The sequence below is a fragment of the Orcinus orca genome, chromosome 11 (genome assembly GCF_937001465.1).
Source record: "Orcinus orca chromosome 11, mOrcOrc1.1, whole genome shotgun sequence".
In the NCBI taxonomy this organism is placed as follows: domain Eukaryota; kingdom Metazoa; phylum Chordata; class Mammalia; order Artiodactyla; family Delphinidae; genus Orcinus; species Orcinus orca.
This window is the reverse complement of record NC_064569.1, coordinates 56,533,651-56,558,448: the sequence shown is the minus strand read 5'-3', so window position 1 is coordinate 56,558,448 and position 24,798 is coordinate 56,533,651. Positions and strand designations below refer to the sequence as shown.

At 34.8% G+C, this 24,798-nt stretch overlaps 1 protein-coding gene across 6 annotated transcripts in view; it reads right to left on the bottom strand.

Annotated features, from left to right (window-relative positions):
• Positions 1-12,148: 12,148 nt before the first annotated feature.
• Positions 12,149-24,798, bottom strand: part of CNOT2 (CCR4-NOT transcription complex subunit 2) — a 111,210-nt gene continuing 98,560 nt past the window's right edge. For all 6 annotated transcript variants that reach the window (XM_033409605.2, XM_004281885.3, XM_033409604.2 and 3 more), the window contains 5 exons: positions 22,990-23,051; positions 22,851-22,900; positions 20,897-20,997; positions 19,178-19,322; positions 12,149-13,292 (listed from right to left, as the gene is read on the bottom strand). In XM_033409605.2, the coding sequence (XP_033265496.1) occupies positions 13,206-13,292; positions 19,178-19,322; positions 20,897-20,997; positions 22,851-22,900; positions 22,990-23,051 (445 nt within the window). In that variant the 3' untranslated portion in view covers positions 12,149-13,205. The remainder of the gene's footprint in view (positions 13,293-19,177; positions 19,323-20,896; positions 20,998-22,850; positions 22,901-22,989; positions 23,052-24,798) is intronic.

The window sequence follows — 24,798 nt, the reverse complement described above, 5'->3', positions numbered from 1 at the left end:
CCGCCTCCCCCACCCCGCCTCCTCTCGCCCAGTGTCTCCCAGTCTCCATCGCCCGCCTGCCGCTGCTCCACGGACTCGCCGGGCAGCTGCCCCGAGGGCAGGAGCCGCAGGGCTGAGGCGAGCCCGGGGGCTCCCCCGCGAGGGAGGCAGCTCCGCCCGGCCCCACCCGCCGCCGACTTGAGTCCTCCCGCCCCGCCCCGGGGCGTTTCCCGTGGGCGAGGGGCGGGCGAGCCCCGGGGATAGCGGCGGCTGGCGCTCGGGATTCTCGTTAAATCCCTTTGGAGGGACATCCGAGATAAAGCTTAGGGTCAATATAATTTAACCGGAGTGAAAGTTTAAAACACAAAACAAAAAAACAAACGAGGGAGAGGGTGTAGCGCAAGTGAAGCGGCGGGAATTTTGAACTCCAAACGGGGATTGGTCAGCCAGCGGGGAGAGTGAGCTAGCGGCCAGGCGGCGGGCGCTCCCGGGGAAACGGGCCGCCGGGACCAGCAAGACTCGGTTGGAAACCCCCGGGCGAGCGGCGTGCGCTGGGGGGCGCCCCCGGGGAAACCCTGGCGCCAGTTCCCACGCTTGGGGCGGGAGCGCACGCGGCGGGGCGGGAGGCGTGACCCGCTACCGCCCCCTCCCCGCCAGCGAGCGCTGTAACGGTCGGGCCTCAGGGTCCCGGCGCTGCCCACTGCCCCGGCGCAGCCGGCGCTCCCCCGGTCCCAGCCCGGCCTGGAGGGCAAAAGGAGAGGAGTCAAACAGGCTGAGTCAGACGGAGTTTGCAGTGGAGGCAACGCACGTGGGGGCAGGAACCTGCGACGGGCAAGACCCGGGAAAGTCGCTTCCTGGGTCCTGGGTGGACCTCGCGGCAACTTAGGTCTCCGGCTGCCGGGTCGACCCCAACTCAATTTGCCCTACGGCTGGGGCTGACTGAGTAGGGACCCGAGGAAACAGGTGCAGAGGCTTGCAGCCCTGGAAGGAGACACCACTTTCCCCATCAGGACCGTCCCCTCGCTCCCGGCCTCCCGAGAACAGGATCTTCTCTGTTCTGTCTCCCTCCTTAGGAGTCTTGCCACCCTTGGCCCATCCCGGAATTTGTAGATGAGCTTTCCAGGAGCGCTGTGCAAGGCGATAGCGGCGTTCAGACTCACTTTGGGACAGGTACCGTTCCTAGAGCTGCGTCCTGCTCTCTTAATTCTTCCCTCCACACCCACCTCCCCACCTCGCCCGCGCATACCTTCAGCCTCTATACTTTTCGTGACCTTTAAAAAAAAAGTTAAGATGATCTTTCTCCAAACCACACTTCTATCAAAATATCAAACTTGGAGAACTATTTCGACCTACATTTTGAAGTCAGAATGTTCACTTTGCAAAATATATAAAGATATATTTTTCTTGACTTGCAAGTCCCAAATGAATATACTCTTAATTAAATTCAGTTATGTTTCTGATGAATATGGAAACACCAAGTCATGGAATTCTTGACTTCTCTTTCTTGGATTTCAAATGTTACTTTACTGGTGTAGTACTTTTCTGCTGAAGTCCCGATCTGCTACTTTGAAGTACTCCTTGATGTGGCAGGTAACAGTATTTCCAAGCAAGGGGTAAAGCAAGTTTAATTACAGGAGGACCCTAAGTGTTTTTCTGAATAAATTAAGAAGGTGCAGGGTTTGGAGAAGACAACTTTGTACTTTAATACCTTTCAAGTTTTGAGAGACTAGATTTCTTTCCTTCTTTACCTAGGAATTAAATTATTTTCTTCCCTTTCTGTTGGCATAAAGACAATTGTTAGTGGTTACACACACTACCTGAAAGGAAAAGTGAGTTTAATAGTTGAAGCAGCTTAACCTAAGATCACAGATTTTCAGCGTGAATCTTTTTCCTACGGCAGGTTATAATTATCTTCCTTTTCAAGAAGGCTAAAGCCAATCTAACATCTGAGGCAGTGGTGAGCAAATAAGATCCTATTATCTTATAAGATCTCATAGCTCTGATATGCTGAGCAACTTGACCTTGAGGCAGAATTAATTCCTATAGCGTTCATAAAACACAGGGATGGGGTGTCTAAAAATAATTTAATGAATATGATTCATTTTTCTATGATTCCAGAGCTCAAAGAGTTCTGTGAATGAACCCTTTGCCTCAAAACTGAAGCAAGATGGTCTTCCAAGTAAATCTAGAGAACAAACATCAGAAAATTCTGTCTTAATTTAACTTAAATTCTTAAAGGCTTTTAAATCCATTTTTTCAAGTTCTGCATTTAGTCACTGTCCTTCTTTATAATTATTCTAAAAGTATTTGAAGAAACTGTTGCCATCTAGCCTTCTGTTCTTTAAACATTTACTTTTCTCCTCTTATTTCCTATTTTTAAATTAGCTTGCTTCTCTTCTGAACCTTTCATTATTTCATGTGTTTCTCATTGAAAGTCAAACATATCAAAAGACTTTCCAAATTTCTGTTTTATCCTTAATGGAACACTGGGTTTGTTATCAGTTTCATTTATTTGAGGTGGGGCTGCCTTTTCACATTTCCAAGGAAGGTTGGGTATGTCAGCTCCTCAGTTTCTGAAAACAGGTCACCATTGACTCTCTTAAGTTAGAATAGTAGTAAGACCCCCTGGGACGTCAGAGATGCTAAGCTCTGAGGTCGCTGAGCATCTCGTTTCCCGTGGAGGGCAGAGGCACAGGAAAAAAAGAAAAAGAAAAGCGAGTCCTTTCTTTGCATAGTTGTCCACCAGTTAAAATTAAGATTAAAACTGCAATACTCAGAACCAGACTGACTTATTTGATGTACTTCATTGTCTGCAACAATGTTTTCAGGAGAATCATGGCCAAGCCTTGATGAAGTTCTTTTTAAAAGAAAAATAAAATCTATCTAAACAAGGACATTAAAACCATTGTTATTTATAGTTTGTTCTTATGATCACTATTCAAGAAGTTCTGTGACTGATGTTAAAGTTGCAATATACAATTTCATATGTATATATACTTTTATTGAAAGATTCTGAAAAGAATGATCATAAGTAGGGCTTTGGTATCCTAGGAATAGAAGGGAATTTGGAATATGTTGGGAAAATGTTTATACATGGTTTTAAAAATTGGTACATTGTGAAATTTTTCAATAACAAACTGCTACTGTACACTTGGATAGCTAAAATATATAGGGGAAAAAATGAATACTGTATCATCACCTTTTCTCATTAAAATTCACATGCTGGATAGGTTTTAGACATTTGCAACTAGAATAACTAGGTAAGAATAAATATGAATGAAAGCATGAGTGATCCAACAACAAAAATATATAGAAAAAATTTATCCTTTCCATTTATCTTATATAACTTTAGATTTTGTTATTGTCACAGAAAATTAAGTTTCCTTTTCATTTGGTCGTAACTTAAAAAATGCCTACAGTTGTACTAGATCGTTTCCAGCTTGCTGATATTAACTTTCTTGCCATGCTTCATTGTGAATGTTAAATATTTGTTATTAGCATTAGAATTTTACATTTGAAATAAATTTCCTATGTGGCCACTATCTTTTCTAATTACATTTATTTTTTCTTATCCATAAACTTTACCTATTATATTGAGCATATAATTATTGAGGACACTACTTCCTATTTCTAATATTTATAATCATATTACAGCAGGAAGGGATCTTAAATATTACCTAGCTACATATTAAGCAGGAGAGCTTCCAAAGACTTTGCATTTTGTTTGAAATAGTAAAGAATGATTATTAAAAAATATTTTTTCAAAGTTCAAATTTGTTTGCATACAGCCTTTATCTTTGCAATTGCAAAAGAAAAACAAAAAGCACAGATAATCACTTCATATTAGTAAATTCATAATACTGTACTGGAAGTGCTGGCTGGATTTCCTAAATTCTTGCCACCTGTCTATCATGTTAATGGAAGTGAACTTCTATGGGAGGTATATATACACATATGTAGTAAAAGGGAAATCAGCTTTGAAATTGGAAAGCAAGAAGCTAAGAAATTCTGGTCTCAACATTGAGTAAATAGTTTATAACTGATGTTCTTAGATTGTTTCCTCCTCCCCATACAAAAGGTTTTGGACTAGAAGATAGTTTTAACATTTCATGATTTTTATTCCAAGTTGATTTTGTTCTTCCCATGTTCTTCAAAAACTTGGGTATTACTCTCTAACGGCACCTAGTTCTGTTAAAGAGTCTTTTAATAATTCCCAAATATGGAGAGCACCTCCTAGTACAGTGACTAAAAGGGAGAGTGTTTGTCTTTGGAGAAATGGACCAACGCCTACTGAACACCTACTATAAGCAAATGCTCTAATTTAATCTTACCGTGAGATGAAGAAAAAGATTAAGTAACTTTCTGAGACTGCGCATGTATTGACTATGGCAGATTACAAGACCCATTCTTTTTCTACTGTACTATGCCATCTCTAAGGAATTTCTGTATTTAATAAAAAGAAATGTAGGTAATACAAGCAGATTTAAAATGTGCTTATATACTTACATTCAAGTATGGTTAGGCTTGATCAACATCCATATTGTGAAACCTGACTATGGGGTGGGCAGTGGGTAGAGAATCAAGGAGCTGATGATTTAATCTGATCCTCCTGTTTAATTTTACTCTGAAACACTTGTGTTGAAAATAGCTCTTTTTTAGATGCATAGCAAATATAAGTAGTACTGTTTTATGCAGGAGAGGGAGATTAAGTGTAGTATTTAGGTTTCAGAGAGCCTTGTTAGAAATTCAAGCTATTCAAAGTAGAAGTAAACACAGGGAACAACTACATGTTAACACAAGTCATTAAATAGTTCTAGGGTAGAAGAAAAGCCTATCCTCTTAATGCACGGAATCACCTAATCCTTTTAATAACAGTTTCCTTGCTTTTGCTTGGACACTTCCAGTGATGAAAAATTCATTAACTCCTGGGACTTCCCTGGTGGTGCAGTGGTTAAGAATCCGCCTGCCAATGCAGGGGACACAGCTTCGATCCCTGGTCTGGGAAGATCCCACATGCCGCGGAGCAAGCAAGCCTGTGCGCCACAACTGCTGAGCCTGTGCTCGAGAGCCCACGAGCCACAACTACTGAGCCCTCATGCCACAACTACTGAAGCCCACGCACCTAGAGCCCGTGCTCCGCAACAAAAGAAGCCATTGCAAGGAGAAGCCCGCGCACTGCAAGGAAGAGTAGCCCCTGCTCTCCACAACTAGAAAAAGCCCACGTACAGCAATGAAGACCCAATGCAGCCAAAAATAAATTTATTAAAAAAAAGAAAGAAAAATTCATTAACTCCTAATGCTACTCATCTGATTTTTGGACTTTTTAAAAATGTATGATGTACAATTTACTTTCTTGTAAATTGAAATCTGCCTTGCCATAACATCCATGTAAATATCCTTATTCTGCCCTCTGGTGTTACACAGGTTAAAGATAGTCTGCCTTACAAATGATAATCTGCCTTACAAACTTCAGATGTGGGAAGATAACTGTCATGTCCTTAGGCCCTTTTTTCTTATGCTCATCTTAAATTTCTTCAGTATTCTCTTTTGATATGGTGTAGAAAACTACGGTCATATCCTTACCCCAAAATGCTAAGAAAAATAGATAATTTGAAGTTGGAAACATTCTCTAAAACTAGAGTCTGCACCTTTCTTTTCCATGTTATCTAGTCTACAAACACTTCTAGGATGGTGGATTTTGTTGTTCACTAATTAACATTACCATTGCAAAATGATTTGGGCTCATATTTATCAGACAGAATTGGGATTCCAAAAAGTGATGTGCAAGTCAACTAATTTAATATTCAAATATTAAATCATTTAGAATAAGCTGAAAAAAATAATTTTTAAAAACAGGTATAATTTTCACTCAATAAAGGGACATAACTTGTTTTATATTTCAAGAATATTAACCATTTGAAGATAATAAATTACTTAAAACATTGAAAATAAAAAATCAAACATGTCTGACTCCTAAGAGGAGAAATATTTAACAGCTCAAATTTTCTCTAAAGACAGACTATTTTTCATGCAACTGTTACATATGGTAATTAAAACTACATCTTAAAATAAATGTTCAGTATGTAACAGATTTAAAGGTAGCTTCAAAGCATTCTGGCTGCCCCAAATCTTTATTTTTATAAAAGGATGAAACTATTTATGTCATTCCTGCATGTATTTTTTTCCTCATTGAGCTGTATATTTTTGAATAATCATCAATTTCAAAGTTTTTTCATTAAAAATGAGTATCCATTGAGCTGGTCCTAGAAATAATCAAGTTCACCCAGCCACTTGTTGACACTCTTGAAATTTGACCCATTTCTTCCAAAATGTTTAAAGAACTCTCATGTGTTATTCCTAAAATTATCTTCAGTATATACTAGAGAACAGATTAGTTTGGAAGAAAAACATCACTTGTTAAAAGTTTTAAAAATTAAATTATGTGGTCAAAACGTTACATAGGCTAAATACAAATGCATGTTAGCAGAACATTATGTTTCAGGATATGCTTATGAAAATTAATGAGACTAGCTCTGATTCATAGTGAAAATTTCTGTTTGTTTTCCTCAGCTAGTATCCTCAATTGTTGCTTAAAGGAACTACCACTTGGGGCATAGGGCGTTTTATTTCACCTTCTCTAACAAAAATGTTGAAATATATTTGTGGTGTGGTAAAAGCCTATCAGGCCTTGGAAATGAAAACTTAGTTTTGCTATAGAGAAGGTAAGTAGGTTATTAGCTAAAGTATTTTGGCAAGTGTCAAGTGGTGGTCATAAGCTATTAGACTATGCAATAATTTGGGTTTTCAACAGAGACAGGAAATTATGACAATGAAGACTATCATCATTGTGCATTTTCAAGAAGTCATTCATTTAGGGACTTCCCTGGTGGCACAGTGGTTAAGAATCCGCCTGCCAATGCAGGGGACATGGGTTCAAGCCCTGGTCCAGGAAGATCCCACATGCCTCGGAGCAACTAAGCCCCTGCGCCACAACTACTGAGTCTGTGCTCTAGAGCCCGCGAGCCACAACTACTGAAGTCCGTGAGCCTAGAGCCTGTGCTCCCCAACAAGAGAAGCAGCCGCAATGAGAAGCCCGCGCACCGCAATGAAGAGTAGCACCCGCTCGACACAACTAGAGAAAGCCCGCGCGTAGCAACGAAGACCCAATGCAGCCAAAAATAAAAAAATTTTTTTAAAAAGTCATTTAAATGACCGAGGGAAAACTGTGGCAGACAACTGAAAATATTTAGCTTTTTAAACTGAATATTGAATTCTTATGATAAACATATCATTAAAATTTTGTCAGGTCGTAGTATTTATACAACAGGATGACTGGATTTAAAAAAAGTTTCAGTTGATGGACACAGAGTTGATAATGCACAAGCTGCCCTTAGCAGTTCTTATGCATACAAATTGAAGTGGAAATCTAGCAAAAATATCCCTAGGAAATACCTAAGATTTGAGGGGGGGGGAAAAAAAAGCATCTTTGTTGTGTTATACTTGGAAATGGATTTAGCTCTCCTCATATTCTGCTCTAATAAATGCTACTGTAATAATGTAGTTTCTGCACTAGAACATTGGTTGATACAGTAAAGTATCAAGTAAAAATGTCCCCGATAGGGCTTCCCTGGTGGCGCAGTGGTTGAGAGTCTGCCTGCCAATGCAGGCGACACGGGTTCGTGCCCTGGTCCGGGAAGATCCCACATGCCGCGGAGCAGCTGGGCCCGTGAGCCATGGCCGCTGAGCCTGCGCGTCCGGAGCCTGTGCTTCGCAACGGGAGAGGCCACAACAGTGAGAGGCCCGAGTACCGCAAAATAAAATAAAATAAAATAAAAATACCCCCGATACACAGGAATGCATTGTCCCAAGATCAACTTCGTTGGGTTTCACCAGAATTTTATTTTATTCTAGTTAATACTTACACAGTAGGCAAAGTATAGTTGAAGTGTAATTGGTAGTTCACTAACTTCAGAAATGACTTGTGATACTTAACTAAATTTTGTATTCTTGGCCTCTCCCTAGACATTCAAAAATCAGAGTATGTAAACATGAGGCCTAAAATATGTATTTTAATATTTTGCAGTTGATTCTTATGCATTGAGAATTACCTAACTAGAGGCTAACTTTGACTCTGCTGAGCTCCTGCAGTGGTTTAAATCCAAACTGAGCTTTTTATAATCAAATTTAATGATCAGCTTTATGAATAAGAGGATTATTGCTTAATCTAATTTTTGTGATCACTACTGTGGCAAAAAACAGGAGATTGCACACTAATGCAATGTATAATTTCAGGCTGAAATTCACCTCAAAATTTAATAACTCTCTCTTCACTCCTTTGAATGTAGAACTACATACATAAATCTGGTGAATATACACATACATATACTTTACTATTTGTTGTGCTTTAATGTTTCATGTTCCTATTCCAAAATTTAAAAAAAAAAAGTTGAGGGAAGTTGTCATAACTCTTTTTTGATTAAATTCCTTTCCAAAGATATTGCAGTAATTTAAAGTAAACCTTACCTATGACTCAGAGAAGAGCACATTTTAGACTAGGTCAGTGTTTTAAGTATATCATTTTTAGCCCTGATGACGACACCTTATTCAACTTCAGGTGAAGAAGAGTATCAACATCTTAAAAGAGCTGAAGTTATCAAATCCAACGTTATTCTCAGTCCTCTGAATAGCAAGTGATAGTCATCTAGTTTCTGCTTGAACGTTTTTTGTTGATGGAATCCTCACTTCATGAAGCATTTAATACCGTGGGATAGCATCTTAAAATAGAGAACCAAAATGTCTCAACTTCCACCTTCTGGTTTGAGACTTGCCCTCTTCTTCATCTAAGACCTTCTTATATTTGAAGACAGCTGTTATGTCTCTCCTTAGTTGTCCACTGTCTCTTCTTCAAAGGCTACATCTCATCAACTCAATTCTTCCCATGCATGACATCTTTGAAATTGCTATGCATTTTGTAGTTGGTGATTTCTCGTACTTCAATTGAACTTTTTCCCCTTATATACAAAATAATGGTGTACCTTAAAATTGTTGGCAAATAGGTTTGCTGAAATACAGTAATCCCACTTAAACATTTTTTCAATCAATGACAGGAACTCTTGAGGTCACCCAGTTCAACTCCTTACCTTATATACAGAACACTGTTCAGCCCCTCTCCTCGGCTGTTGGATGAGGTTGAATTTAATGCCTTACAAACCAACTCATTTCAAAATCTCAATTACCTCAGTTACATTTTAATATTGTGCTGAAATCTTTCTTACGGGTCATAGCTCTGCCCTTCAGTTACACAAATGAAATGTGTCTTTCACTGACAGCTCTTGAGTTTGATACTTGAAGACAGATACTGTTTCCGAAGTTCATTCTCTAATGCTAAACATTCCTTCTTCCTGTTTTTTTTTTTTAATGATATTTTGGGGATACTCAAAAACCTACCTCATGATGCTATGCTGAAGACAGATGTATTAATGCATGTGAAACAGTATGTTGCTTGGTAGCTAGAAGGCATCCCACATTCTCTTCTGCCTTCCCCAGTCATGGCAGCTCTTAAAACACAGCAGACTTCCTACCTTGTTCTGAGCACTACTTTTGTTAATGTAGTTGAAGATTACTTCAGTATTTTTGGCAATAAAATCACAATTTACATTGATCTACATATGAACCACTCTTAAGCCATGGTATATTCCACCATCCTTTTAGAAAACAAAGTGTAAAACTAAGTAATTATCCTGGTGCAATATGTCCTATTTGATGTAACTTAAAAAAAGAAATTACTGGGTTAGATTTAGATTCCAATTTTGACTTTTAATGTGTTTATTTGCTTCATCTCCTAGATCTGTCATTTATTCATGGTATGATATAATTCATCGGTAACACTAGCAGCAAGGAGAAAACCTTGTGACATGCCATTAGGATCTAGGTTTTAAAGACAATTATGTCTGGCTTATCTTATTTTTCCAGAGACTTGTTTTAACAGAACCAGTTACTAAGTATTCCTATATCTTCTTTGTTAACTACACAAACCATGGTTAAGAGAGAACGTTAAAGACAGACATTCCCTTTCTTTACACACATGCACATTTAGGTTTTCAGCAACTTTTTTGCAAAATTGATGCTATTAACCAAATTTAAGTTAAAATAAGTGCAGCCATGCTCAGATGCCAAAGAATGGAAGATCTATGGTTTTGGAATGAAGGAGGATTCAGAGGAAGGATCAGTTAGAAAGGGTAGAGTGGGAAAAATTTGAAAGTTTTGAAAATTAATTGAAAATACTTAAAAAAGATTCTCTTGAAAATGGAACTACAGCAAAAAAGTTATTTCAAAGCCAACTGCTTTAATCTGTACATTTTATTTTCAAATTAAAATTATCAATTTATACCATTCAATCAACATGTATTTACCAAGCACCTACTGTGTCCCCAGTTCAGTGGCAAAAAGGAAAAGACCAGTTAAATGGTTTATATACTGTAAGAATTTAAATAAATTTTCAGTCCTTAATTAAAATTTGTTGTATCTAACGAAAACTATCTGTGCAATGAAAAATCCCTGTAGATGGAGTTTGTTATAGTGTCACCACAAGAAGCATAAAATATATTTGAAACTAAACAGCTGAAAGGCCTTTCCTTTGCAACTAAATAGCTTTTGTTTCCAGAAAGCCAATTATAGTATAATCACAAAAATTATTTAACATAATGTACATGACACTAGTTATATAGGGAAAAATTAAGATAATTAAATCTAAGAAAGAAAATTTGAAATATTAGTTTATGTCAACTTCTGTACATGTACAATATGACCACAAGTTATAAAACCAAGGAATATAACAGTGTGTTATATTAAAGAGTTTAATATCATATTTTAAAGATTTCAAATCGAATTTTAATACTTGGATTTGGAGTCAAGAACATGGTAATTTCTGACAATTTTATTAACAAGTTGTAAAAAGTTGGTTTACATGTAAGAGTTTTCTCATTTTGATGATTCAGGGTAAATAGAATTCAGAAAACTGGAAAAATGTGCACTTAAAACTTTTCATATGGCAGTTAAAGCAAACAGCTAGAGGCCAGACAACAAACCACTTGAGCTGTTTTGTTTTTGAGTCATTCACACAGTACCTACCAGTCATGATGGTGGTGACACTTTATACTGTTATGTTTATACTCATAAGAATAAAGATCCCCTTCCATTTTCTTTTTTCTTTCCAGCTGTTTCTTATGATTATGTAGGAAAAGTTACATTTTACAAAGTAAATTATTATGAAAAAATGTAACCTCTTTTTAAGAAATCGATTTCTGGATTTAACAGATGTCAAATTACATATGTGTTCTGTGAAGTTTTTTTGCACAAAAGTTAAACTAGAATACATAAGTTCCATTTTCCTACAGAAGAGATGCTTTGTTTAAATCTAAAGATTAAAAAATCCTGATATTTTTATGTCAGTTTCTCATATCTCAAAATATATAGAAAAAGGTAAATCTTAAGTCATTTTATATTCCTGATATGCAAATACAGCAAGGTCATAAATGTTTCATTTTCAAACATGATTTGGTACATGTCAACAAACTTCCATTCTTCATAGAAAAATACGTTAAAAATGAAAATTTAAAGAATCAACACTTTTTTTTTAACTTCTATCTCTAGTTCTGCTTTCATAGCTTCAGCCTTCAAACATTTTTAAATATAGTATCTGTAGATGGAAAAGAATCCATCAACTTGCATGTGAAATAACCAGGCGATCAAATTGAAGGGGAAGTCTACCCCACTCCTCCTCTTTGGCTTACCTTAATTTGCACATTACTTCTTTAAGATATATCTCAAAGGTCTAACAAGAAATATCTTATACACTTCTCACAAAAGCAGAGTATTTTGATTGGGTCTCAAGAGTGTTCAGGAAGTTTTATTTCTAGTGCTGCCATTATTCATTTAAAAAATAGTTTTCTCTGTTCTGAACTTGATTAATACTAAGAATGTCTACATTTTTAACCTACAAGTGAAACGGTATATGGTTCCGTTAAATAAGCTGTCAAAAGCTGGAAAAAAAAGACTATGTTTTAAATTGTTTAGTCACACCGTTCAGTTGTAAAACTTTAGGTTGTTTTTCCTGTTTTTCCTGTTGAAGAAATAATTTCACAATTTCAAATCAAAGTCAACACTGCAGTGAGGAGAGCTTTTCTACTTTATTACAAAGAGAAGAAGCCTTTATGTGGTCAGAAAATACAAGATTGATCTTTTTTTCTCTTCCTATGAAACGCTGCTGTTCAAACAGCCAGAGTGAATTGTCTCAGTTCACTTCTTTAAGTCCCATCACATTCACTTGGGTATGGATGTCCTTGGCTGCTGAAAATCTGGCCCTTTAGTGCACAGGGCGACAAAGTCCCCTGACCAGCAGTTCCAGAATGTCCCATTTTCATATATTGCATCCATGCACACCTCCTAAAAATGAGGTACAGCAGGGCAAACATTTTCCAAAATAGATGTCATATATATAATATATACACATTCGTACATACATACCTTTATTCATGTGATGTCCAAAAATTTAAAAAAAATGTACACATTTATTACAAAATCGTAACAAAGACTGGACAGTGTTTTGCTCATTCTGGAAAGATGAAGCTCAGTAATAACACAACCCTGGAAACCATCCAGAGATTGTGGCAATATCTTTCTTCTAAACAGTCATATATTCTTGCGTTAAGCTTGGCGAAACTGCCTTTCAAAAACAGAAGGGGAAGTAAAATGAAGGAAGCAGACCTTGCTCATCTTTCCAAATGAAATACGAGAAGGATCTTCACATAAAAATGCACAAACATTTGTTATTTTATTACCAATAGTGCTACAATGAACAATGCAAATTTTGTGGTCTAATTCTGTTGAGTCTTTTGTGGGTTTTCTTTTTTACATTTTAGAAACTAAATGGTAAACTTCTTTCAGTGTACTTGCTTGTCTTTACAGACCCAAGTCTGTCTGCTGGCAAAAAAGAAAATAAATGAAAAAATTCAGACCCTGCTCGAACTAGAGAAAAACAAATTACAAATTTAGTTGTTGGGCAGCACATAATTAGTAAGGCAGGACCTCAAATGGTGACCCTTTGAGTAAGCCAATTGCCAGATCCTCAAGGAATTAAAACCAGGGTGCCTGAGCCACATCAGTTCTGCAGTTATGTTGAGTATTGTGCTGAGACAGCCATACCCCAAGAAAAGGGAAGTCTTTTTTTAGAAGGCTTGCTGAGCAGGGTTGTAGTTGAAGGTGGATGGCAGGTGAGGCCGTTCTTCTAATTTGTCATATTCCAGATGGAACTCCTATAAAACCAAATTTAAAAATTTAGATGATTTCCTTTCGTTTGATCTCACATTTTTGTCAAAATATATTTACTATATGAACAAATAAAATAACTACAGGTATGAGAACGAACAGAGATATTAACTTTTTCCCGCTAAGTAAAATATAGCTTGAAGAAAAATAATATGCTGTAGTTTCTATCTGATAAGTACAAAAATGTAGACTTTCTGCATAAAAGCCAGAGACTAGTCATGAACATTTACTTTATGACACAAATTCTATGCATTTTTTTTGCTCAAAAATAAAAGTTTGAAGGGAGCAATTACTATATCACTAATAAAAAGCATTGAAAATTATAGGATATTTAAAGTAAAGCTACCTTCAATGAAGTATAAAACTTAAAACTTTACTTTTTTTTCCATGAAAAAAGTTTAGAAATAAAGGCTTTTCCAATTTGTCTTATCACATGTTTTTTTTAAAAAAAGCAAATAAAGTTACTCTAAACTTGCTATCTCGGGAAAACAATGAACTTAAAACTCACACATCTCCAGACTTCCCATTTCACAAACCCAAAAACCCTGAAAAGATGTAACTGCCACCCCAAACTAGACAGTGGTTTTGCTGTAGGCACATCTGAAGATGAACTATGTAGCTCATTTTAATTAAACTTTCAAAACACTACATGAATTTTAAAATTTAAGAATGGTGAAGCAAATTCTTCATGATACTCCAAGATCAAGAGGTACAGAATATGACTTTGTACATTAAAAAAAAGCAAACCAAAAACATACCTTTTTAAATCCAAAACCTAGAGGTTCGAAAATTATTAATTCTACAACCTGAATTCAAGTAGCACAAACTATCTCAGTTAATCCCATTTAAAACACTATGAACCATAATATGTATTATGTACTAAAGAAAGCCAACAAGTAATGTTAGTACCATGGCTTAACATATTTCACCTTATCTGTCTTATTTCAAATTAATCCCACAGCAGATGTTTCCATTATTAAATTAAGTGAAAATTTCATTATTAAATTAAAATGAAAACCTAGGTCATGATTAAATTTTGAGATATAAAACCAAGTATTTAGAATTTAAGGATATTACAATAACAATTACAGAAATAGCAGGTATAATTTATCAGAAGCCTAATATATGTCAAAACTAGAGACAAAGCTAAGTTTATTCTCATCTTTGTAAGTCTGTAAAGTAGATATCGTTATCTTCATATTTGCACTGGAGGAAAATGAGGCTCACAAGTAACTTGCCCAAGTCATACAATAAATGGCAGATCTAGGATTAGGATCCAGATCTGTAGTACACCAAAGCACATGATTTTTCTAGTATAACACATTATTTTTAATATTTTTAGCCCAAGATCCAAAACCAAAACTACTTAATTACACCCCTATCCATAAATAATGTTGAAAAAATTCAGTCCACTGACAAATGTTGATAAAGAAGATAAAGTCACTGTGATGACTTCTAAAAAGTTCACTTCAGAGTTAACTAAGGCACAGAGCTTCTTTGCTTATCAGTAAAAACTAGCAAACACCAGAATCACCATCACAATCACCACAGCCTTCTTAATGCATTGTGCAGGCACCTCGCCCTCTCTACCTACTCTGTCCAGGCTTTGAAAGAATTTTATTGCCTGGCTGAAGATAAATATCTATATTAGTGGAGGAAGTATCTTCTTGCTGTAGCATTCTTTTATTAAAATTGGCTAATTTTGGTTCTAAAGTATGTGTAGTTATTGGGTAAAAAGTCTATTTGTAACTGACAAATCATATACACCACTAAGTTATATTTATATAAATTAAAATTTTCTTCAATTGTTTTATCCTCATCATTGTGCACTGGTAAACTACACTGTATAATCAGAATTTAAACTAGAGTAACTTCATCAATGCACACATTTCCCCCCGCTACATATTAAAAAAAAAAAAAAAGATCAGTTTAAACCTAGGGAGCATAAATATTTTAATATTATAATTAAGAAAATCTCAGACCTTATATATCAGATTCAGAATCAAATTTTGTCTCCCATTTTTTTAAATCATTTTTTTCTCTTCTATGTCTTCTTAAAAGACATAAAGCTTACAATCTCTTTGTTCCCTAACTCTGATTAACTGATAGTATCTTTTTTACATGTTTATGTTATATGTACACACACAACACATACCACACACACACACCTTTGTAAAATCTGTAGGGGCAAGAAGTGTGTCTGTTTTGTTTATCACTACCTACTACTGAGAATACTACTGAGCTTCCAGGCTCCCAGAGGATGTGTAATTAATGGCTGATGAATCAATGAACCCAAGTTTTCTTCATTTGTTTTAGGAACAGAACACTTAAATTTTTTAAATATTCCAAGATCAGGTATTAGAAGTTCTATTTGCTTTAATGGAGAAAAGATTTTTAGATTACAGTTTAATCGTTTAAAGGCTAGAAAGAGTTCTAGGTATAAAAAAATCACATTTATAGCAGGTTATGATATGATAAAGAATCCTAAGCATTAAAAATCCTATTCAGTGTTGGACCCACAAGGTGAAGTCAGACTGAAAGAGTTCTGAAACTTTTAAGTCTTTAGTTTGAGAAAGCTACTGATAATGGGGGGGGGGGCTTCCATCACCTAAAAATTCTCTGTGGATAAAATTATTTTAAAAATCTTACTCATTGAGACTATATATAACAAATTTTTAAATTAATGGGACAGTGAATTATTCTAGCTAAATTACATATAGGATAGACCACATAGTCTGCTGACAAATCAAGATTATCTAAAAGAGAATAAGCAAATACAGTGTCAAAATTTTTATGTACATACAGGAAATTCTTTATATAAATAATGGGCTGAATCCTAGAACTCACAGAATTTTTAGGGGATAAGGAATACTTCTGATTTAAATAATCTAATCCCTTACTTAAAATTACACTTCTTCAATTCTCTGAAAATATTAAGTTATTTGCAAAAGTGAAAGAAAGAACCTCATAGAAGTGAGATTAAAGACCTGATTATGGTCTAGATCAGTTCAATACTTTTCAATGATACCATGATAACATCAAGTTATTACTTATAATACTAATTCATACTGAAGGCTTCTTATGAGTTGAAGCTATTAAATGCATGTTCTTTACCTGTGAATAATAAACCACAACCACTTTACAGATGGGGACTTTGACTTGGGACATGGCACGTCAATGGATTTTCTGTAGTTTGATGAAGTCTGTTAATAAATATACTATGGAACTAAATTTCTTAATTCCTAATCCAATTTCTGGAAAAACACTGAAAACATCCTTAAAAAACAAAACAAACAAAAACTCAGAAGCCTTTGTGAAAAGTTTATTCTGTGAATATAACACAACTTAAAAGTTTTAAGTCCATGAATTCTTTAAATATAATCAAAAGAAGTGAGCTGCATATTAATACTTGATAGAAACCAATATTTCTGCTTGCTTTCATCACTATGAAATGTTTGCTTTCATCACTATGAAGATAATTTTGTTGAAGAGTATCAGCACAAGTGGCCAGTAAATTACCTTAAGATTTTTCAAAAATAGTTTAATAATAATATTTCTCAAATTTTATTTTCCAACTTCACAGCTAAAAATTTTAAAGGTAAAAGTTAAGACAAAAGCTCAACTGTACATAGGAGAGATCAGATAAAATTAGGTAAAATTATTACTTTATGCACACACACACACACACACAAATAATTTTCTTTAACATGACATTTACCTGACTGAGGAATTGCTTTTGTGGGAAATTAGGTGCCTTATTAATGTTCAAGTTGTTTCTGAATATTAATTTTATGGGGAGAACTTAGTTCTGGGAAATTGATTTTTTTCACTTAAGTTGATTTCTTCACAGATACCAAACTAAAATTCAACTAAAATTACACATCTATCTATTATTGCAAATACCTATTTCTTTTTGTACATATGTTTGGAATAATTTATGATGATATTGAGCAAAAAGCTTCAACTGAATAGAGAAAATTTCAGTCATTTACTATTAGAATTTTTCCCTTCCAAAGATACTCTTTCTCTCCTGAAGAACCAGGTTCTCAAACTATGAAGCCAAAGACCAACAATGATCACTGGCATCACTTGGGAAGTTGCTAGCCAATGCAAATCCTCAAGTCCCATCCACAGACTTGCTGAACCAGAAACAATGCAGGTATGACCCAGCAGGTTGTGTTTTAACATGGCCTCCAGGTAATTCTGATGCAAGCTAAGGTTTGAGAACCACTGACCTAACCTAACAATAATCAGAATTTTTCCATCTTGGAAGAACAGTAACAAGCTGTAATAATAATGATGATAAAAACAACAGCAACAAACTACCACAACTACTCTCCTATATCAAATACCCAATATATGCCAAGCACTGTACTCAGTGTATATGTGTGCCTGTGTAATATCAATTAAGCTACATGATAAATCAGGAGGCAAAAATCATTTTGACTTAAAAGATAAGGAAGCAGACATGGAAAGGAAACTTATACAAGGTCAAAATATGAATAGCAGAAACAGGAGTTAATTTCAAATCCTGATACAAAAAACTAAGGTTTTCTACTTCACTACACTTCTTAAAGAACAGGTAACATACACAATGTCCTGTATACTATTTGTAATTAATTACTTATTACTTATTTCATGGATCTACCTTTTAAAGTCAAGACATGCATATTAATTAGAATTGTTAAAATAACTCAAATACAGTGTAGGGTGGTATACAGACTTGGTCTGAGAAGCAATAACATTTACCATTAGAGAAACATGCAAAGGTAGTAATAAAAAAAGATTTAACCTTTTGTATGTGTCTTCTTTTGGGTGTTTTTGTTGGGCTCATCCCTTCTATTTCATGTTTTATATGAAGTCTTCTTGTGATGTAAAATTTTGTAATAATTATCTGGTAAGCATTTTACACTATCTTTTTAAATGTTTTACTCTTTTATCAGTTTAGTAAAGCTGATTAAAAAAAAACAAAAACCCCAAGCCAACAACTAAAAAATTACCCAATGAACTGTCAAGAAATATTTTTTTTCTGTTTAAACTTAATAAAACCAACAAAACTAACTCTTTAGTTTTTAATCCTAAGACCTATCAATGGAAAAGGCATTCAGAGAAATCCTGGAGTTATGAAATCTATGTGAGCTATATTTTCTTCTAGGTAGACTAAGTACATACATAAGGAACTAAACACAAATGTGTAATATGCTATGACACTGATGCAAACTGTTCACATGGGACAGTTAGAAAGGTGTTTTTGTAAGGAAAATTTGCAAACCAAAACAACTTTTTCCACTGGCCTCTTTCCCCAGATATTCAGCATACTAGTCAAAGGAACAATCATGATTAGTGCTTGTGATTTTCTTTCTTTATATCACTTGCAAATAAAAACTCAAGCACATTTCCTGCGAAGAGTGCAAGTGTTTAAAAAGCCTATATACTGGTTTTATATGAAAAAATATATATATTACATAAAAAATATATAAAAATATATTTATACTGGTTTTAGGACAAATCTCATTATTTGCTTAAAGTAATAATAATGTAAGAATACATGACCGGGATTGCAAGAGGGTATCTTTATTTTACAACTGAGTAGACACAAAAATATTTCAAGTGTTACCAAGGCTTGTGAAAAATTACAAAATTTCTTACCAAATTCAATCATTTTCCTAAACTACAGGTAAAATGAGCTGTTTCCAGATACTCTCCTAGAGTTTAAATCAAGCCAAGGAGGTGGAGACCTTTTAAAAGACTCAGCAAATATCTGGCACATTATTGAAATGGATGTACTGGTACATATAAACAGATAAAAGAGGACACTTCTTTTTAAAATCTAGATTTATAGTTACACATTTGCACATGGAAAAAAATATACCTTAGCTACTTTCCTCCAGTTAAGACAGTCAAAGAAGTAATATGTTCCCCTCTCATATGTATTGGTTTTCATTGTTGGCTCCATGCCTGGTGCCCTGGTAATCCATACTCGTTCTTCTTTGTGGTATCTCCAATCACGGTTAAAACTTCAATTTTTAAGAGAAAAAGACAATTAATTTTTTCCTGTGGCTCACATCAAACATTTTCTACATTTTGTAAAACATTTTTTCAGAAAATAGTCACACATAAAATACATAAATATTGATGCTTCTTTTCCCTGATTTTTATTGTTATTAAATACAACCTAGTAAAATAAACATAGGAAAAGACTTTCTTAATTTGCCCAAAAACCACACTCTTTAATTAACACACACATCTTTATTTAACTGAAGAATTTTTTTATGCAAACAAAACGAGATCTTAAAAGCTCTATGAGCAATGTGATAAAAACTTTGGCAGACCAAAGATCACTGTGTTCCAGAAACTTCACTCCTTTCTCGTTCTTCTTAATATTCAATAGAAATTAAGATACCTATTAAAACAAACAAAACCCCCAACTATTTGTATTATTTTGTAAGAAACTAAATACAAAGCCTATTTGAATTAACTACATAAATTCACATAAAATTTGTAACTATGCTGAAAAACCTCCATGCAAACAAATACCTCCCTATCAATACAACGAGGGGTTATTTTAGACATATATTTTATTTTAGACATATATTTTATATATTTATATTTTTAGTCATAAATAAGATATGAGACAGAACTGCCAGTGATGAATGAATGAATGACTGATGAATTTATTTACTTATGAATAAATTAAAACGAACAGGTAACAATTGCTATCTTACAAAAAATGAGGGAAAACATGGAAAAAAACATTCTCAGTTGAGAAATAAAAAAACAATTTATTATCAACACAGTGAATTTTACATTTTAAAGTATCTGATCCAAGGCCATTTATAGAAATGCTATTAGGAATATTATAAAATACTTATTAAATCTATAAAAAGGTCTCCCAATCATTACATCCTAAGTTTTTAGTAACAATTCACTCTACAGTAAACATGATTAATAGAATAGTCTATTGGTAACAAAATGTTACCACCTGGACATATAAAAAATGACACAAAGTTTTTATTCTCAGAGCATTAGGTAAAAACAAAAATGCTCAGAAAAACAATGTATTCAATGGACCAATTTCTTAAGACTTAATTTATTTAAGTTGGCCAATAGGCTTCTGATAATGAATGTGGACTTTATCAATATTTCAAAATACACAAGAAATATGCACAGTGCCTTGCCCATACAATGTTTAATAAATATTTCTTAAATGATGAAATTCACTGTCATTAACATATGTGGTTCCACAAGGAGTAAGATGAACCACAGGTATGAACCACACCTCATACTTCATATTTATAAAAATTAGATTCATCATACCCATGAATCAAATTGATTCTGTCCTCTTATACATTTACAGTTATTTAAATTTGAAATTGTTTTTATGTATACAGTGATTATGAAGACATGGTAATATAAGGTTTCAATCTAAATTAATTTTTACTAAATATAAAAAACTTAGATTTCTTGAAGAAATAGTTCCACTTTAAAAACAAAGACAAAAACTACAGCCACCATCATTTTAAAAAAGAAGTTTTTAGAATAAACAATATCTACTATAATACAAAAGTTTTTAAAAATACTTTGAACATACAGCTCTACTGCAGCTAAAAGTTGTAATACGTCTCCTCCATTCATGTAATAGAGATAGAAGAGAAGGTCTTCTCCGTATCGACCAAGTTTTATTGCAGCCAGCTGGAAAAGAAATAAAATTATTCTGAAATGTAAAATGAACTTGAAAATCCTAACATATAATTGATTGCACTAAAGTAAAAATGGAAAGATAAAACAGAAACCCCTCTTTGTAGCAGACAACTGTTATTACATGATTACAGAGGTATAGTTATATAATTCTAAAGGGAAGTTTTATCATTTAAATGACTAAAGTCATTTAATAATTATTTCTGATACATTTATTTTAGGTACTAATAGGGGAAAAATGCTAAATAAAAACTTCTAAGCAAGACCTAACACTGTTTTACTCGAGGTGTTTATTAATACTCAACGTGGCAATAGTGGAACACTGTGCTGCTCAGAAATGCAGGACTTACATTCAAGTCTTAGTTTCATTCCTGACTAATATGACCATATCCAAGTTATTTAATGTCTCTGAACTTTCAGTTATAAAATGTAGTCAATGATACCTATAAGGATTACTAAAAATGTAAATGAAATTAAGTGACAATGTGAATGCACCTTCTGTAGAGTGCCTCACAGAAGACTTAAAAGAAATAGTAACTGAATCTACATCTGACAGTGATTCACAAATCGATCATGTATTTTTAGCAAATCACAGTTAAGTACAAAAATCATAAAGGGATAGTTCTTTGTTTAAATGGATGATGAAAAGATGACTGCTTTACATGTCGCTCCATAAAGTAGAAACATAACTGCCTACCAAACTATCAAACACAAGTTCAATAGTCTCAAATTCTCACAGTAAGACAAATCTTTATTAAAAGCTCACTGAAATGAAAACATTCTTCTCTTTACCTAGTCCTGTAACTAAATGTTTAACTGTTGTTACACACTCTCTGAATGTTACTTTTCTCTCCATTCATATTATCCCCATTCAGGCAGCAGTCTTGAATGTGACAAATTCTCCTAAATTATTATTTCTTAAGCTGGCATAAGAAAAGGTTCTGGAACCCTCAGATAATTGGAGCAAAAAATGAGTGCTATAGTGGAGGTGGCAGCAAATCATACAGTCCACAGACAGAAAAAACTAGCTCTATCTCGTACTTCTTGTCTTCCATCTACTCAAGTATTAAAAGACATGTCGAGAAATACGTGTATCTCTTTAGTTGCCTGTCCACAACATCAACAACCGTTTGGCTACACAACTGCATGGCACAGACGCAGAACGCTCTCATTTATATATATTTATATTACACATATTTATGCACGTAAGTATAACACAAATATATCATTTTTAACAAACTGTATCTATCCTTTCACATAACCAAAATCTAGATACCATTCTAACAAAATTGAACTCTCAGTGCTTTACCCTAAAGCAAAGGTGTTATTTTCTTTCTCAGGAAGAAGAAAAAAAAAAAAAAAAAGATTAAAGTTCTAATCTGTTAATATTATTTTAAAACTAGAAATTCAGGTAATGAAAACATAGAAAAAGATTACATAAAAAAGTCAAAGATTACAGTTTTAAAATATATATTTTTTCATTAAAAACATTTTATCTGTAAACATAAAATGAGAATATCAGAAGGAAATTCATCAAATTTTCCAAGTTACTTTATTCCCATCAACTGTGGTTATGATTGTACCCTGTTACTAATAACTATAAGAAAGATTTTACTGGTCCTAACATTGTTTTTAAAATATTTTTAAAATATAACCCAGACCTCATCAAAACACAGGATTATAAACAAAAATAGAAATTAAACTATTACATATAACTGAATGGACATACAAAAGCATACCCCTGAGACCACTGTTAAATATTTCAAAAATATTATGCTGTCTGAACTGCAAAACAGCACCTGAAAATAGGTAAGTTCATGCTGAGTAGAATAATAAACTACACTCACCTTATCCCTAATGTGAATGTTCGTTAAGTACTCAGATGGAACATGGAAGTCTGGATAATAAAATGAAAAAAGCCTTATTAACTGATTCTCAGTTACAAGTATATTTTTTAAAGGTCTGAACAAAAATAGATTCTCCTACCTATGTCTTGAGGTCGACAAGGTGAAGATGCCCAGGGTGATGCAAATTTGGGGTAGAGATTTCTGAATGAGGGAGAAAAAAACCATTCTGAAGTCCAAAGTAGGAAAAGAGATTTCTAATTTTATTTCAGCAAATCAGGAAAAACAACGACTTCAAATGTAAAATGAGCATCTTTAAATTACTAATATCTTTTCTTGGTTTTACTATGACTTATACAGCAGGAAACTGAAACAAGGTTAAAAATACATACATACACACACATATCTGTATATGAATTATTACTTCAACTCAGAATGCTTTAAATTCATTAATACAATGAATTAAAGTACAATTACTTTCCCATTTATATGGCCAGAGGAAAAATATCAGCAATTATTAAAAACCAAAGCTCAAATTCAGCAAACATTTACTGAGTGTCTATTATTATATGCCTGGCACTAGCATGCTTATACATCAGCAAACATAACAAAGATCACTGATAACGTGAAACTTACTTTCTGGTTGAAGATGGTGGATTGGGAGGGAGGCACACAAAAACAATTTACGTAATACATAAATAATATTCCATGTTAGTGGTGGGGTAGGGAGGGAAGATTAGTTGCATAATTAAATAGGGCAGTCAGGTTAGGGCACATTTAGAAGGTCACGTTTGAACAAAGATTTGAAGGATATGAGGGAGATAACCATATCTGTTATCTGGTAGAAAACTACTGTAGTCAGAGGGAACTGCTAGAGCAACTAATGCAGAGTTATGACTGACATGTCTGACGTACAGCAAGAAGGCCAGTGAAACTGGAATAGGGTGAACAAAGGGAGAAGCTGTTAAGGTGTAGGTAGAGGAGAGACACAGATCATGCCCGTACAGATTAGTAGGCCTATCAAGATTTTGGGTTTTTAATCATAATAAAACTGCAAAACCTAACTGTGTATTGAGCAGAGAATGAACTTATTCAAAAAGGACTGTCCTGGCTGTCATATAAACAAAAGATTATAAGCGGCAAAGGGAGAATCAGGGACACCTTATTGGCTAATGGACTAATCCAAGCAAGAGAATATGGTGATTCAAACCAGGGTGGAAGCAGTTAAAGGTAGTGAGAAACAGGGAATTCCCTGGCAGTCCAGTGGTCAGGACTTGGTGCTCTCACTGCCGGGGCCCTCAGGTTCGATCCTTGGTGGGGAACTAAGATCCCACAAGCTGTGAAGTACAGCCAAAAAAAAAAAAAAAAGTGAGAAATAATGTAGCACTGAATAGGAGATACAAAAATGGCTCTCCTGAGGAGTTTTGTTCCAAAGGAGAATAAAGAAATTGGGGTGTGGGGGGGCAATAACTTATAGAATAAGGTGGATCAAGAGAAGGCATCTGTTAACATGGAAGAAGTAACAGCGTATTTGTATGCTGATGGAAATGATGCAACAAAGTGCAAAAAATTGTTAGATCCATATCTTTGAGTTTTCAAAGGTTTTAGGTAGAAAGCATGAATCAGCTATGGCAACAGGGTGGAAGACAAGAGTAAGGTAGGTGCAGATGGTTGTAGGTGACTGATTTCGTGGCAGGACTACACTGACACTCTTCTGATTGCTTCCTTCGTTCTTAGTAAAGTAGAAATAAAAAGCAAGGTCACCATCTGACACTAAGCACAGGGGGAAAAAGGTATTAGAGGTTTGAAGAGGCAAGTGTAAAACAGTTGCACAAGAGAACAAAAGAATGAATGGAGTAGGCATGCCAGCTTGATTATGGCTGGCAGAATTAAGGGCTCATTCTTGAGGTTCCTGGCCATGAATCTGAAGTGAGACCAGGCAGTGAAGTTG